Here is a 16,533-nt window from a genome sequence, read left to right as displayed (position 1 = left end):
TGACTGCTATGCTGAGCATCGGGAGACATTTCCCTTTGATGAGATAACATTGTATTCTGGATGGTTGGCCTCCAGTTCGACCATCCTTGTACGATATCTTTTGGAGCATGTCATGCGTCAGTTTGGCTACGCACAAACGATACCTTGCGACCTTATAGTCTTCGCTCCTATCACCATGACCCATCGGTAGTTAGATGAGGTCTTTACAGACTAGGAGCATCACATGGTTCCTGAGGAGGCTCGGGCGACGAGAGCAGAGAGCGACTGGAGCTGCGTCGAGGGGTACATCACCTGGTACTACAGGGTGTCACACCCGTACATGTTGCCCGCTGCACCTAGAGATCCGCCCAGACCAGCCCACGAGGAGATTCTGCAGACTCATCAGGCTGAGATGGACAACACTCACGATCTCCTTCCTCGGTGTCGTGAGATAGCTGACACGGGACTGGGAGCCATTGCAGATGGTCTATTCCCTAAGGGGTCTGCGCAGAGGCGTGTGGTGGATACTATGATTAGGCTGGCACTGGAGGCATTTCTATACCTTAGAAAACGTGCCAGGACTAATGGGACACTTGACGCTAGAGGCAGAGCTAGGAGAGGCCGTGGTGGACGCAGATGCGGAGGCCGTGGTGGAGAGCATCAGGATGATGTCCGACACACAAAGTAGTGATGCCTGTGGTCTATTTTTATGTTTGTATTTTCTTTGATGATGTATGTATGTATGTATGTATGTATGTATGTATGTATGTATGTATGTATGTATGTATGTATGTATGTATGTATGTATGTATGAATGTATGTATGTATGTATGTATGTATGTATGTATGTATGTATGTATGTATGTATGTATGTATGTATGTATGTATGTATGTATGTATGTATGTTACTTATGTTTTTTTGATGATGTATTCGACATTATGACCGACATTATTTATACGATGTATTTTTTATTTACCTACTATTATATTTAAAATGCGTCTCTTTAGTTTTACATTTGTATTTTAAAATATTATTGTAATCAAAATTGAGTTTTGGATTGAAATGAACATGATTTGAAAATTTAGCAGACTGTTCCGTAGATGCACCTATGGAACACTCCTTCCGTAAATTCAGGGTGCTTTCGGAAGTACATCTACGAAAGTTGAGGGAAAAATTGAAATTTTACGTGGTGGCTAATAGTTTCATGGGGTAGATTGAGAAATTATCTAAGTTAGAACATTTATTATTTTTTAAAAATAATTCTAACAACTAAATTATTTGAATATATATATATATATATATATATATATATATATATATATATATATATATATATATATATATATATATATATATATATATATATATATATATATATATATATATATACTTTGTGACATGTATTAAAAGGCTAAGTGGAGCTCATTTTAATTTTTCAATAGATTATATAGATATTTATCTATTGTAACTAAGTTGTCAATATTTTTAAGAAGACAAAAATATCTATTTTGATCATTTAACTATATTTTTGAATTCAGATTGGTCTCTAAACTTTTTCTGTGTCATCTTAGTCTCTTAACTTTTAAAACGTTTTATTTTAGTTATTTTTATCTGATTAGCGATCGTTTTCAATGTTTTTCCATCGCTAATTAGAGAAAAAAAAACAAAAAAAATATATTTTGAAAATTAAGAAACCAAAGTGACAAAAAAAAAAAGGCCAATCTAAACCCAAAGATATAATTATGGGATCAAAATGAATATTTTGCCTTTTAAAAAATATAGGGAAAATAGCTTTTTCTACCTCTGCCATATAAGCGATATTTGAAAAAACCCCGTAAAAAAATGGTGCATGAATTGTCCTAACATTTGAATTTTTTTTTCATTTTTTACCTTCATCACATATAACGCTCATCCACTAAGCTACTAACATGCTTATGTTATTATAATAAATTTTAGTATTCTTATAGTATAAATAGCTCAAATATATTTATTAAACTAAATATTTAATAAACTTAAAAATATTTAATTACAGTAATTAACATACTAAAATATTTAAATACAGTAATTAAAATACTAAAAGAGATATACATTGAAATATTTAATTACATTATTATAAAAATATTATATACTACATTAATATTTCAGTATTATAAAATATTATTTAATTACAATATTAAAAAATATATATAAAATATTAGTATTTTTATATAAAATATTAAATTACTGTATTATAAAATATTAGTTATACTAAAGTAATATATAACTACATTATATATTTAAACTACATATATATTTAAACTACAGTATTTGAACTAAAGTAATATTAGTTATAAAATATACTACAATAATATTAAATTAATATTAAACTACAGTATTATAAAATATATTTAATAGTACAATAACTACATTATTGTAAAATATTTAAATATAATAATTAAAATATTAAAATAAATAGCTCAAATATGATTTTTAATATTTCAGTATTATAAATTACAACTATATACTACATTGAAATATTTAATTACAATAATTAAAAAACTAAAATATTTAAATTATTAACTATTTACTATAATTATTAACTAATTTGATTAAATACTAAAATATTAATAATATTACATAATATTAACTATCTTTATTAACAATTATTAACTAATTTATTTGATTAATATTAAAATATTAAAATACTGTAATTACATTAATCAACTATATACTACAATTATTAATATTAACTAAAATTAATTGAATATTAAAAGGAAACAACTATTAAATATATACTACAATTACTGAAATATTAATATTATTAACTAATTTAAAAATTACGAATTATATACTATAAGATTAATTAAATGCGTTTTTGTAATAAATGAAAACATAAACTAGCAAGGGCGTTGGAGCTTTATTGTGAAGGGAGTGAGTTCAATTTCTACCTCCCACAAATTTTTTAAGTCATAATATATTTTTTCATATTAATTAGCAATTAATATAAAATGATATGCCTACGTGACATTAAAATTAACAAATAAATAAAATAACAAGCCATTTAGTCCATCCACATCATTAAAAAAAAACCTGTCACGTCAATTTTTTTGATGATCGGATGTGATGAAGGTAAAAAATAAGGGAACATTTAAATGTTAGGGCAATTCATGCAACTTTTTTTTAGAGAGATTTTTTTTTAAATATCACCTATATGACAGGGGGCGAAAAGCTATTTTCCCAAAAATATAAAATAATATAAAATATTGGGGACAACTTCATTACCCATCACAAAAAGTTGGGTAACATACATTCAACCAATCACAACATTCCATTTAATTTCAACATATTTAATTAATTATAAAATAGTATCATTATTTGTTGTTTCCAAGACATTTTACATTGAAGGTAACTCTACCCAACTTTTTGAGTTGGGTAGATAAGAATTCACCTAAAATATTTTGTAAGACTCATTTAAGAAATTTAATAGGTTTGGTGAATGTGTCCTCCCTATGAATCTAGACATGGCATTCACATCCTCTTCATTACATGGAATAGTAATATAATAATATTCAATAAAAAAATGTAATAGAAATAATATAAGAATCTTGTTAAGAACACTTAAAAATAGAAATTTTTATTAAAAAACTAACATATTAACTTAAAAAACATAAATACCTAATATATAAAAAAAACTTATTATATTAAGTTGCTTAATTTGTATATGGCTAATGTATTTATAATTTTTTTTATATAAAATTTAGTTATATTTTTAATACGAGTTAAAGTTTCAAAGTGATATATAATAAAAAAAAAAAGAACAAGTTGATCATAGTCAAACATATAACAGAAGAAAAATCTGACAACGTTAGAGATAGTGCGACAGAAGAGAAAATGGATTTGAGTGAGCTGAGAAAAGCGGTGGAGGAAGTTGAACTTGTAGATGGCCATGCCCACAACTTGGTTGCACTTCATTCCAATTTGCCTTTCATTCATGCCTTTTCTGAAGCTCAAGGTGAAGCTCTCGCTTCTTCACATCACTCTCTATCCTTCAAGGTAATAGTTCTTTTTCATCTAATTCATCAAACACTGTATTGCACTATTGAAACTTGAAACAAATTTTTCTTAATTGTTTCATGCTATGAACATGAAAGGATATGCAAGTCAACAATATTGTTTATATGTGTAGTAGTTTCTATAGCATCCGGAAAAATGTGTGTTTGTGTCGGTTTCCGTACCAATACTTATAGTCGTGATTACATTTAGTTAATTCATTATCTCAAATTATTAGTGGTGTTGATGTGCTGTGTTTTTGGTGTCCGTGCTTCATAGAGTAGTTTCCGGTTCAAAGTTTGTTCAACCTTATTCTTTGTGGAACTTGAAATATTTTCTGCATGTGGAATGTTATTATGACAGTAATTTATGTGATGTTCAGAGAAATCTGAGGGATTTAGCTGAGCTGTATGGATGTGAGTCATCTTTGCGAGGTGTTGAAGAATACCGAAGAGTCTCTGGATTGGAATCCACGGGTTTGGCATGTTTCAAAGCTGCGAGAATCTCTGCGATACTCATTGATGATGGGTTAGAATTGGACAAAGAGCATGATATAGAATGGCACAAGAGTTTTATACCTTTTGTTGGTAGAATCTTAAGAATTGAAAAAGTTGCTGAGAAAATCCTTGAAGAAGTGAGATGTTTCTTTAGACATTGATTTTTGATTTGCTTGATATATAGTTTTGCAGTTGTATTGATAAAGTGTGATACTCTCTGAAGGATTTTCCAAACGGATCTCGCTGGACATTGGATTCGTTCACTAAAGCATTTGTCTCAAAGTTGGAATCATATCCTTAATATGTATTACTACTACCAAGGTTTTAAATAATTATCGCGGTCACATAAAGGTTTTTGCGATTTCATTCGGTACAGTGGTATTGATTGCATTCATTCCAGTGTGAATTAACCATAATTTCTTTTTCATCATAAAAACGGTGAATAATGGTATTAGTATCGACACGCTCCGATACCGTTTTGTCGCAGCCGTTTTCGCAATAATAAACTGTTTTTTAAAACCTTGACTACTAGTACTGGTATTCTGAACTTGTATAACGCACAGGTTGAAATTCGTTGATAGTATTTGACTTAGTTGTGATTTGTAATTTGTTGTGCTTAGTTATTTAGTAGCAACAATGTTTAACAATAAATCACAGTATTCCTTAGCATCATCTAACGGTGGCTGGTGAGATCTTTGGATTGAAAAGCATAGCTGCATACCGCAGTGGCCTAGAAATCAATACGAATGTGACTAAACAGGATGCCGAGGAGGGTCTCGCACAGGTGTTACTTGGTGAGTTTTATATGAAATTGGTTTCAAAATGTTGTGTTTCGTTGTATACATAATTATCATTCTACATTTTCAGCCGGGAAGCCTATCCGTATTGCAAACAAAAATCTTATCGACTACATCTTCTTGCAAAGTTTGGAAGTTGCTCAATCCTATGACTTGCCATTTCAGATCCACACAGGGTAATGAATGGTTTTCAATTGTCTGATACACATGTTATTACATTCGATCACCGTAAATCCTAGTTTCATCATGCCTATAATTAGGTTTGGAGATAAAGATTTGGATATGCGACTGGCAAATCCTCTTCATCTCCGTTCTGTTTTCGAGGACAAGAGATATTTAAAATCTCGGATTGTTCTCTTACATGCGTCCTATCCATTCTCAAGGGAAGCATCATATCTAGCATCTGTGTACTCCCAGGTAAACATTTTATAAATTAGTTAATTGTGTTCCTAGTTGCGAATATGTATTACATGTTCATTCGCAAGTAACAATCTTCTTATTCAGGTTTATCTTGATTTTGGGTTAGCAATTCCAAAGCTTAGTGTACATGGCATGATTTCATCACTGAAAGAGCTTATAGAACTGGCTCCAATAAATAAGGTAACATTATAAGCAATTCTAAAAATTATTCACAGTTTTCGTATAATTGTATCTTGCATAATAGCCAAAAGAATATATTTACATAATGGATTGGTTTATTTGAGCTTATTTCCATGCCTCACAAAAATGAACTTTGTATTCCAGGTGATGTTTAGTACCGATGGCTATGCGTTTCCTGAAACCTTCTACTTAGGTTGGTTAACACAACATCTACTATGAAACCGAAAATGAAGATTATACTTGAGTCCTTTGTTGTGATTGTTGAATTATTGCTTGAAGTTCTTGTCTGAAAGATGAGTGCCACGGTTCATTTTTTTTGCTTAACATAATGAGTTATGTATTCACAGGTGCAAAGAAGTCTCGCGAAGTTGTTTTCTCGGTTCTGCGTGATACATGCATTGATGGAGATCTCTCAGTTTCCGAAGCTGTGGAAGCTGCAAAAGATATCCTTGCCAGAAATGCAATCAATTTCTATAAAATTAATTTGTCAAACAGTGCTGTTAGTTCACATAATATTTTACCTCTAAATGTGATTGATAACTTAGAGAGTGATGTTTCATTTGTTCGTATAATATGGGTTGATAATTCAGGACAACAAAGATGCCGCGTGAGTTCTCTCTACCGTGTTCGCGTCAATATAGACATTTTTTTTTATATTTATATTATGTTCTGAGGTGCTGTGCAATTTTTGTTTCAGGCTGTTCCTAAAAAGCGCTTCAATGATGTTGTTACGAAGAATGGGGTTGGTTTAGCGTTTGCGGTTATGGGAATGCCTTCTTTTCAGGATGGACCTGCACCTGGTTCTGGTTTAGGTTCAGTTGGTGAAGCAAGATTAACACCTGATTTGTCTACTATAAGGACAATTCCTTGGTACGCACGTTTTTTTATCATCTTAAGATGTCTGCTGAAATACTTGTTGAGAAGACATTTGAATAATTTACACTGACGCAACATTGTTTCGTCATTATAGGAGCAAGCACGATGAAATGGTTTTAGGTGATCTAAACTTTAAACCGGGCCAAGCATGGGAATTTTGCCCAAGAGAGACTTTAAGAAGAGCTTGCAAAATTCTTAAAGATGAATTTGACTTGGTATGTTGCCCAACGTAAACAACTGTGTTGAGTGCATTTTTAAACGGCTTCGGATTTGTGATGTTGAAATAACAATATATATTCTGCTTCTAGGTAATGAATGCAGGATTTGAGAATGAATTTTTTCTCTTGAAGAGCCTAACAAGGTATGTCATTCAAAATCATCTTGTGATTTGATTAGTAAAATTTACGGTCAATTATTTATTAAAAACACGAAGAAAACCGTTCAGGGAAGGGAAAGAAGAATGGATACCATTTGACTCGAGTCCTTACTGCTCCTCGTCAGCGTTTGATGCTGCTTCCACAATACTTCAGGAAGTTGCTTCTGCTTTACATTCTATCGGCATTCAAGTAGAACAGGTAAGTATTATGTTACTTCTGCTTCCTCATTAGCTTTGCTTGAAACAATGCTTAAATAGTACTCTCTGATTTCTAACACATTTGGCTCAATGCAGTTACATGCAGAAGCGGGAAAAGGTCAATTTGAGTTGGTTTTAGAACATAAAATTTGTACTAAAGCTGCGGACAATTTAGTTTACACACATGAAACTGTTAGGGCAATTGCTAGAAAACATGGCTTGCTCGCAACTTTTATTCCAAAGTAAGTTGCCATCTATGAAGCACGGACACCAGAATCACAAAGTATGAAATATATATGTGTAGTATAGGTCTTTTGAATGTGTAGCTATGATGTTGTAAAATACAGAAGCAACATATTTTCGGAAGTGTATAAAAGTGTTTTCTTTGTGATATTGAAGGTACAAGTTAGATGATTTGGGTTCTGGATGCCATGTGCATCTAAGTTTGTGGCAGAAAGGTCGAAATGTGTTTATGGCATCTGATGAATCATCAAAGTACGGAATATCAACTTTGGGAAAAGAATTTATGGCCGGAGTTCTATATAATCTTCCTTCGATTTTGCCATTTGTAGCACCACTTCCTATCAGGTTTCTGTTATCGATAACAACTTATTCTCCTAAATTATGCTTATGTGTTTTCTTACATAGAAAAGCGGCGGAATACAAATCATACTTCTGTGTTTTCTTACATCAGTACTCAAGTTGATTGCAGTTATGATCGGTTGCAGCCCAACACATGGAGTGGCGCATACTTGTTCTGGGGAAATGAAAATAAGGAGGCTCCATTGCGAGCTTCATCTCCGCCTGGGACCCGTAGCGGTTTTACCAGTAATTTTGAGATTAAATCATTTGATGGTTCCGCAAACCCGTACTTGGGCTTAGCTGCTATAGTTGCTGCTGGCATTGACGGGCTTCGCAGACATCTTTCCCTTCCTGAACCTGTTGGTAAGATAATATAAACTATAAGATTTTTTTCCTAATTTGTTTAGGTTTTCTTCTCCGCAGATAGCTGATTTGCATGGTGGTTGCATAATATTTATATCATGTATGAAACAGATACCGATCCAAATCCTGAAAGTCTTCAAAGATTGCCGAAATCACTTTCGGAATCTTTGGAAGCTCTCGATAAGGCCGACTTCCTTGAGGAGTTTTTCGGTGTTAAGTTGCTGACTGCGATAAAAGCAATTCGGAAGGTATAATAATTTCTTAAGGATATGAAAAACTTTTTACCACCATCCCTTTTCACCTTTAGGTGATTCTCTCAGCCAAACTACTAATGTGACTTATTGTGGCAGGATGAAATTGATCATTACTTGGAGAACAAGGAAGCATACAAGCAACTCATACATCGTTATTGAGCTACTTGTCTGTTTATCCTATTTAGATTCTGGAGAGTTTTTCACATTACACATTTTCATGGTTTGAGTTTACATTTCTGTGATTAGCGGTTGTAGTTAAGTTAAGGAGAGTTATATTTCGTTTGGCTAGAGTTCCATCATAAAATTGTGGATATTTTTGCTTTACCGACAGCTTAATGTTGTCGATAATCGCCAGTAAAAATAAATGTTATCGATAATCAGAAAAATGTCTGTTTATTTACACCTAATTTACACATGTACTAAGAGAGATTTTATTTTTCTTAGAAACCAACTTGGATCTAGAGTATATCCTTAAGAACTAAAATTAGAGATTCTTGGAAATATTTTGGCCACCATCAGTTTGGTAATTTGCAGAGGTGACATGTTAATTTAATAAGTGGAAATGGGGTGTCAATGACACTGTATTTTCAACTAAGCAATATTTAATATTTGACATGTTATTTAATTAAAAATAAAATAATACAATTAATATTACATTTTATAAAACTATCGTTCTATTTGAATTTCTGAACATTTAACTACAATTTCTCACAATGTTGAGACAATAGGTTTTAAGTAATGTAATTTGAGGATTGAAGCAGTTATAGTCTCTTTTTCCCTAACATGGATTTTATAGTGGTTAGTCTTTAAGTTTTAAAAAATCTGAGCTCAATTTTAGTTTAACAAGATAATCAAATAATCTGAGATTTTAACCGGACTGATTTTAAATCTAGAAAGATTATATTATCGGCTAATTTTAAACCAATCTTGATTTTACAGGCTAACCAAGAACCAAGGGGAGATTTTTATAACGGCTAATCATCAATCAACTTTGGTTTTAATATGCTAATCAAAAAAGGAGATTATAAAGAAGATGAACGAGCTGATTCAAATTCTTAAATATGAACAAAACCAAATCGAAGAATCATCATCCTCATCTTACTCCTTTCATACAAGTCCAGTTCAATCTTTCAAAAAAACATACTCAATCGTTGAACGATCAACATCAGAGGAATGATCCTCTTGTTCAAAGAACGACAAAGAAAATGAAGATATTTATTCAACATTAGAACAAAGAAGAGGAAAAGAGACATCAACCGTGGGGAGAATCATGAAAGAATCATCTTCAAACAATGATAGAATTGCTCGAAAGCACCCAACGAGAAAGATGCGATCTTGAGATTAGAAACCGAATATCTTAAAAAAGGGAAGTATCTAGTATATGCATTCACCGTAAGAAAATTGGACAGTTGAATTATTTTTGCTTTAATTAAAAAGATCTAAAGGTAAATCACCATAGATCATGTGTAACTAAAGCATCTGAGTCCAAGAAGATGATATGAGCACCAAAGGTGAAACCTTAAGTGTTTTGCAGAAACGTTTTGCAGCCAGAAGTTCTAAAAAGATTATTTGAAGAAGCTGTACAAAAAATCAATATACTCTAGAAGTACACAGAGTTTGAAATCATTTGTTTCTGAGGATCAACGATGATGACAAATGTTAACCATTATGATCAAAACAATATATTTTGAGAGCATCTCAAAATTAATGATCTGAAATGATCAATTGAATGAGTACCTTTGTAATGAACTTATCAATTATATTATTTTACCGACTCTCGCATCCAACAATTTGTGGATGAGGATTCATTGTAAGGTGTTTCTCCTTCATGGAAAAAATATTTATTAGGAAACTTTTTGATAAAAAGGTAAAATTATTTTAAGGTTGAAATGATCAGGAAAATCTGATTAACTCCATTAAATTAATTATTTTATTAATTTTAATTATTTTTTCTCATTTGAATAAAATTCTTTCTAACCCATGAAATGAGCATTTATGTTAAGTTTCATAACTAAAGGTGCAAACAAAACAAATGCGGGTACATAAAGACAAATTCAGGTCAAGGTCCAATAAACACCTAGGAAGCTTTACCACATATTGTTAATCGATTGAGAACTTTTGGCAAATATATCTAGCCAAACCAGATACAATTATCCTTAGTTTAACTACAATCACTAAACACAGAAATGTAAATTCAAACCATGAAAATGTCTAATGTGGAAAATTCTCTAGAATCTAAATCATGCTCTCTGAGCAGTCTTGCATAGGAAAAACAGACAAATAGCTCAATAACGATGTATGAGTTGCTTGAATGCTTCCTTGTTCTCCAAGTAATGATCATTTTCAGCCTGCCAAAATAAGTCACATTAGTAGTTTGGCTGAGAGAATCACAAAAAAGTGAAAAGGGATGGTGGTAAAAAGTTTTTCATATCTTAAGGAACTATCATACCTTTCGAATTGCTTTTATCGTAGTCAGCAACTTAACACCGATAAATTCCTCAAGGAAGTCGGCCTTATCGAGAGCTTCCAAAGATTCCGAAAGTGATTGGGGCAATCTCTGAAGGTTTTCAGGATTTGGATCTGTATCTGTTTCATACATGATATAACCAAAAAAATATTATGCAACCACCATGCAGATCAGCGACGGAAACATGAAAGATCGGAGCAGAAGAAAATGGTAACAAATTAAGGGAAAAAATTTATAGCTTGTAGTATCTTACCAATAGGTTCAGGAAGGGAAAGATGCTTACGAAGCCCGTCAATGCCAGAAGCAATTATAGCAGCTAAGCCCAAGTACGGATTTGCGGAACCGTCCAATGATTTAACCTCAAAATTACTGGTAAAACCGTTACGAGTTCCAGGCGGAGATGCAGCTCGCAATGGAGCCTCCTTATTTTCATTTCCCCAGAACAAGTATGCTCCACTCCATGTGTTGGGCTGCAGCCGATCATAACTGCAATAAATTAAGTACTGATGTAAGAAAACACAGAACAAGCACCGCTTTTCTGATGTAAGAAAACACATAAGAATAAGTTAGGAGAATGAATGAATTGTTATAGACGAAAGAAACCCGATAGGAAGTGGCACTAAAAATGGCAAAATTGAAGGAAGATGATGTAGAACTCCAGCCATAAATTCTTCTCCCAAAGTTGATATTCCGTACTTTGATGATTCATCTGATGCCATAAATACATTTCGGCCGTTCTGCCATAAACTTAGATGCACATGGCATCCTGAACCTAAATCATAATCTGATGTGTATCTTCAATACGAAAAATTTCTACTGTTAGTAGCTACTGGAGTACCATATATACAATATTTCATACTTATAAGAGCAACATGGTCACTTACTTTGGAACAAAAGTTGCAAGCAAACCATGTTTTCTAGCAATTGATCTAACGGTTTCGCGGGTATAAACTAAGTTGTCTGCAGCTTTACCACAAACGGTATATCCCAAAACCAATTCAAACTGACCATCTCCAGCTTCTGCATGTAACTGCGAAATTTTATAATAAAACAACTTCATAAAATGTTTATATATAAGTTTTTACCTGTTCTACTGGAATGCCCATAGAATGTAAAGCAGAAGCAACTTCGCGAAGTATTGTGGAAGCAGCATCAAATGCTGACGAGGAGCTGTAAGGACTCGACTCAAACGGTATCCATTCTTCTTTCCCTTCCCTGAACGGTTTTCTTCGTGTTTATAATAAATAATTTGCATGGTAAATTTTACTAATCAAATCACAAGATGATTTTGAATGACATACCTTGTTAGGCTCTTCAAGAGAAAAAACTCATTCTCAAATCCTGCATTCATTACCTAGAAGCAGAATGTAAATTGTTATTTGAACATCACAAACCCGAAACCGCTTAAAAATGCACTCAACACAGTTGCTTAAGTTGTTCAAGCTGTGTAACATACCAAGTCAAATTCATCTTTAAGAATTTTGGAAACTCTTCTTAAGGCTTCTCTTGGGCATAATTCCCATGCTTGGCCTGGTTTAACGTACAGATCACCTAAAACCATTTCATCTTGCTTGCTCCTTTAATAATGAAGCAGAGTTCCATCAGTTTACATTACAAGATAAATAACATTCGCACGTCATTTTTATCCCACTAAGTGAAGTCGGCTACATTGATCAACTTTCGCGATAATCTTCTATGCAGGATCATGAATCTATCTAAATTGTTAATCTCGAGATCTTTCTAAATAACTGCGTAGTATGTTCATGTAAAAAAAACGTGCGTACCAAGGAATTGTCCTTATAGTAGACAAATCAGGTGTTAATCTTGCTTCACCAACTGAACCCAAACCAGAACCAGGTGCAGGTCCATCAAAAAAAGACGGCATTCCCATAACCGCAAATGCTAAACCAACCCCATTCTTCGTAACAACATCATTGAAACGCTTTTTAGGAACAGCCTGAAACAAAATTGCACAGCACCTCAAAACATAATATAAATATAAAAAAATCTCTATATTGACGCCAACTCGGTAGAGAGAACTCACGCGGCATCTTTGTTGTCCTGAGTTATCAACCCATATTATACGAACAAATGAAACATCACTCTCTAAGTCATCAATCACATTTAGAGGTAAAATATCATGTGAACTAACAGCACTGTTAGAAAAATTAATCTTATAGAAATTGATTGCATTTCTAGCAAGGATATCTTTTGCAGCTTCCACAGCCTCGGAAACTGAGAGATCTCCATCAATGCATGTATCACGCAGAACCGAGAAAACAACTTCGCGAGACTTCTTTGCACCTGTGAATACATAACTCATTATGTTAAGCAACAAAATGACGCGAGTATAATCTTCATTTTCGGTTTCATAGTAGATGTTAAGTTAACCAACCTAAGTAGAAGGTTTCAGGAAATGCATAGCCATCAGTGCTAAACATCACCTGCAATGCAAAGTTCATTTTTGGCTATTATGCAAGATACATTTATATGAAAATCATGAATAATTCTTTGAATTTCGTATAATGTTACCTTATTTATTGGAGCCAGATCTATAAGCTCTTTCAGTGATGAACTCATGCCATGTACACTAAGCTTTGGAATTGCCAACCCAAAATCAAGATAAACCTGAATGAGAAGATTGTTATTTGCGAATGAACATGTAATACATATTCGAAACTATACTAACACAATTAACTAAGTTATGAAATGTTTGCCTGGGAGTACACAGATGCTAGATACGATGCTTCCCTTGAGAACGGATAGGATGCATGTAAAAGAACAATCCGAGATTTTGAATATCTCTTGTCCTCGAAAACTGAACGGAGATGAAGAGGATTTGCCAGTCGCATATCCAAATCTTTATCGCCAAACCTAGTTACAGGCATGATGAAACTAGGATTTAGGGTGATTGAATGTAATAACATGTGTATCAGACAATTGAAAACCATTCATTACCCTGTGTGGATCTGAAATGGCAAGTCATAGGATTGAGCGACTTCCAAACTTTGCAAGAAGATGTAGTCGATAAGATTTTTGTTTGCAATACGGATAGGCTTCCCGGCTGAAAATGTAGAATGATAAGTATAAGAATACACGAAACACAACATTTTAAAACCAATTTTCGTATTCAACTCACCAAGTAACACCTGTGTGAGACCCTCCTCGGCATCCTGTTTACTCACATTTGTATTGATTTCTAGGCCACTGCGGTATGCAGCTATGCTTTTCAATCCAAAGATCTCACCAGCCACTGTTAGATGATGCTAAGGAATCCAGTTAAACTCTTTCAACAAACTTCAACCTGTGCGTTATACGGGTTCACAATACTAGTACTAGTAGTACTGTGAAGCGCGGCGGTGGCAGTCACAGACATCGACACTGACACCTCGACACTAGTAATAATTGAAACAAATAAATAAATAAAACGTAATTACAAGTGTCAGTGTCATGTTGGTGTCGGTGACCAAAACCGACACGGACGCTGACAGGCCTTTTTTCAGAGTTGTCAGTGCTATAAATGTAAATGTAGTAATAAATATAAAGGATATGATTTCAACTTTGATACAAATGCATTCGTGAACAAATCCAATGTCCAGCAAGATCCATCAGGAAAATCCTTCAAAGAGTATCACACGTCATGAATACAATGGCAAAAGTATATATCAAACAAATCAAAGATCAGTGTCTAAAAGACATCTCACATCATCAAGGATATTCTCAGCCACTTTTTCAATTCTTTAGATTCTACCAACAAAAGGTACAAAACTCTTGTGCCATTCTACATCATGCTCTTTGTCCAATTCTAACCCATCATCCATGAGTATGGCAGAGATTCTTGCAGCTTTGAAACATGTCGAACATGTAAATTCTAATCCAGAGACTCTTCGGTATTCTTCGACACCTCGCAATGATGACTCACATCCATACAGCTCAGCTAAATCCTTAAGGTTTCTCTGAACATTACATAGATTATAGACTGCCATAATAACATTCCAAAAATATTTCAAGTTCTACAAAGAATAAAGTTGATCAAACTTTGAACTTCAAACTACTAGAAAGAGTGCCGTCTTAGTAACGCATAGGGCCCGAAATTTATCACAGTTAAAATATTGTAACGATTAAATTGTAGTTAAACTGTGACTGACCTATGTAGAGACTCTAAAAACATGAGACACTCTGATACACACATAAGAAATATTGTTGACATTTATATCTCTAAAAACATGTTCATAGCATGAAGAAAAACACTTGTTTTAACAGTGTTTGATTAATGAGTTGAAAAAGAAGTAGTTACCTTGAAGGATAGAGAGTGTTGTGCAGAGGCAAGAGCTTCACCTTGAGCTTCAGAGAAGGCATGAATGAAAGGCAAATTGGAGTGAAGTGCAACCAAGTTGTGAGCATGGCCATCTACAAGTTCAACTTCCTCCACAGCTTTTCTCAACTCACTCAAATCCATTATCTTCTCACACACTGTCTCTAAAGTTGTCAGATTTTTCTTCGGTTCTGTGTGTGACTATGCAATGTTCAACTTGGTTTTTTTTATTTTTTATTACGTATCACTTTGATGTAACTCCATGTAAAAGAGCACGTGAATAATTAGTCCCGTCCTTTGAGCATGCCTATGACATTGACATTGACGTTGACATACATACATATATATATATATATATATATATATATATATATATATATATATATATATATATATATATCAACGTGAATGTCAACCCAACCCACGATATATGAGTGGCAAAACGGATGGTGACCAGCACACCTGCCAAAAAATAGCAGGTTGAGTTGACATTAACGGTAATATATATATATATATATATATATATATATATATATATATATATATAGATGGCAAAACGGACGGGCGCACAGGGCGGGCCTTAGGGGTAGGCCACCAAGGCAACCGTCTAAGGCCTCACATTTTTATATCATATTTATATAATTTTAATTAATTAATTTTTTTAAAATAACTTTTTACATTATTTATATACAATTTAAATAATACATATTTAGATATATAATAATAACAACCATTAACAATATACATTGTTTGACTTTCTAATTCAAAAACTATATGTATAGATAATAAATCTTTAGTTCATATCTTAAGAAGTCTGATATTGAAGGTCATTGGGAAACTAGAAGTGGAGTCAAGGGATTCCTCGCTAAGTTCTTATTCGGAAAAGCTCGCATGTTTTTGGAGTCCATGAGTTATCAAGCCTTCGAAGACATATTAGCTTTACTCATTTATGGTTTAGTATTATTCCCTAATCCTGATCAGTTTATTGATGTGCATGCCATAAAGATATTTCTGACACGCAACCCAGTTCCTACTTTGCTTAGAGACATCCTACACTCTCTTCACACTCGTACTATGAAGAAACGAGGAACTCTTATGTGTTGCATACCTTTGCTATCTAAGTGGTTTACTTCGCACTTTCCTCGCTCAGTAATAAGGAACGACCAAAGGCTGAAATGGCATAAGAGGATAATGTCACT

At 33.3% G+C, this 16,533-nt stretch overlaps 2 protein-coding genes and 1 pseudogene across 2 annotated transcripts; 2 read left to right on the top strand and 1 right to left on the bottom strand.

The window, feature by feature from the left end:
* The first annotated feature begins 223 nt into the window (after positions 1-223).
* LOC131659411 (uncharacterized) lies at positions 224-667 on the top strand. Its single transcript, XM_058928604.1, has one exon. It carries the CDS (start codon positions 224-226, stop codon positions 665-667), a length of 444 nt encoding a protein of 147 aa, XP_058784587.1.
* Positions 668-3,798: 3,131 nt separating this feature from the next.
* LOC131644644 (protein fluG-like) lies at positions 3,799-8,952 on the top strand. Its single transcript, XM_058915200.1, has 18 exons — positions 3,799-4,012; positions 4,392-4,643; positions 4,730-4,797; positions 5,185-5,300; positions 5,374-5,479; positions 5,564-5,720; positions 5,808-5,903; positions 6,048-6,096; positions 6,251-6,510; positions 6,601-6,773; positions 6,874-6,994; positions 7,088-7,140; positions 7,225-7,354; positions 7,450-7,595; positions 7,753-7,941; positions 8,066-8,298; positions 8,410-8,546; positions 8,649-8,952. The coding sequence occupies exons 1-18, from the start codon at positions 3,851-3,853 to the stop codon at positions 8,709-8,711; spliced, it is 2,511 nt and encodes an 836-aa protein (XP_058771183.1). The 5' UTR covers positions 3,799-3,850; the 3' UTR covers positions 8,712-8,952.
* A 1,724-nt stretch (positions 8,953-10,676) lies between these two features.
* LOC131644645 (protein fluG-like) lies at positions 10,677-15,618 on the bottom strand (annotated as a pseudogene).
* Positions 15,619-16,533: the final 915 nt, after the last annotated feature.

This window comes from Vicia villosa, linkage group LG1 (genome assembly GCF_029867415.1).
Source record: "Vicia villosa cultivar HV-30 ecotype Madison, WI linkage group LG1, Vvil1.0, whole genome shotgun sequence".
Classification (NCBI taxonomy): domain Eukaryota; kingdom Viridiplantae; phylum Streptophyta; class Magnoliopsida; order Fabales; family Fabaceae; genus Vicia; species Vicia villosa.
This window is presented reverse-complemented; position numbering and strand designations above follow the sequence as displayed.

Excerpts from the sequence above, each read along its gene's own strand:
- LOC131644644 (XM_058915200.1), top strand. The coding sequence starts at position 3,851 with ATGGATTTGAGTGAGCTGAGAAAAGCGGTGGAGGAAGTTGAACTTGTA. Across the intron at positions 4,644-4,729 it reads CTGAGAAAATCCTTGAAGAA|GATTTTCCAAACGGATCTCG; the intron begins GTGAGATGTTTC and ends TACTCTCTGAAG. Across the intron at positions 6,097-6,250 it reads TCCTGAAACCTTCTACTTAG|GTGCAAAGAAGTCTCGCGAA; the intron begins GTTGGTTAACAC and ends ATGTATTCACAG.
- LOC131659411 (XM_058928604.1), top strand. The coding sequence starts at position 224 with ATGGTTCCTGAGGAGGCTCGGGCGACGAGAGCAGAGAGCGACTGGAGC.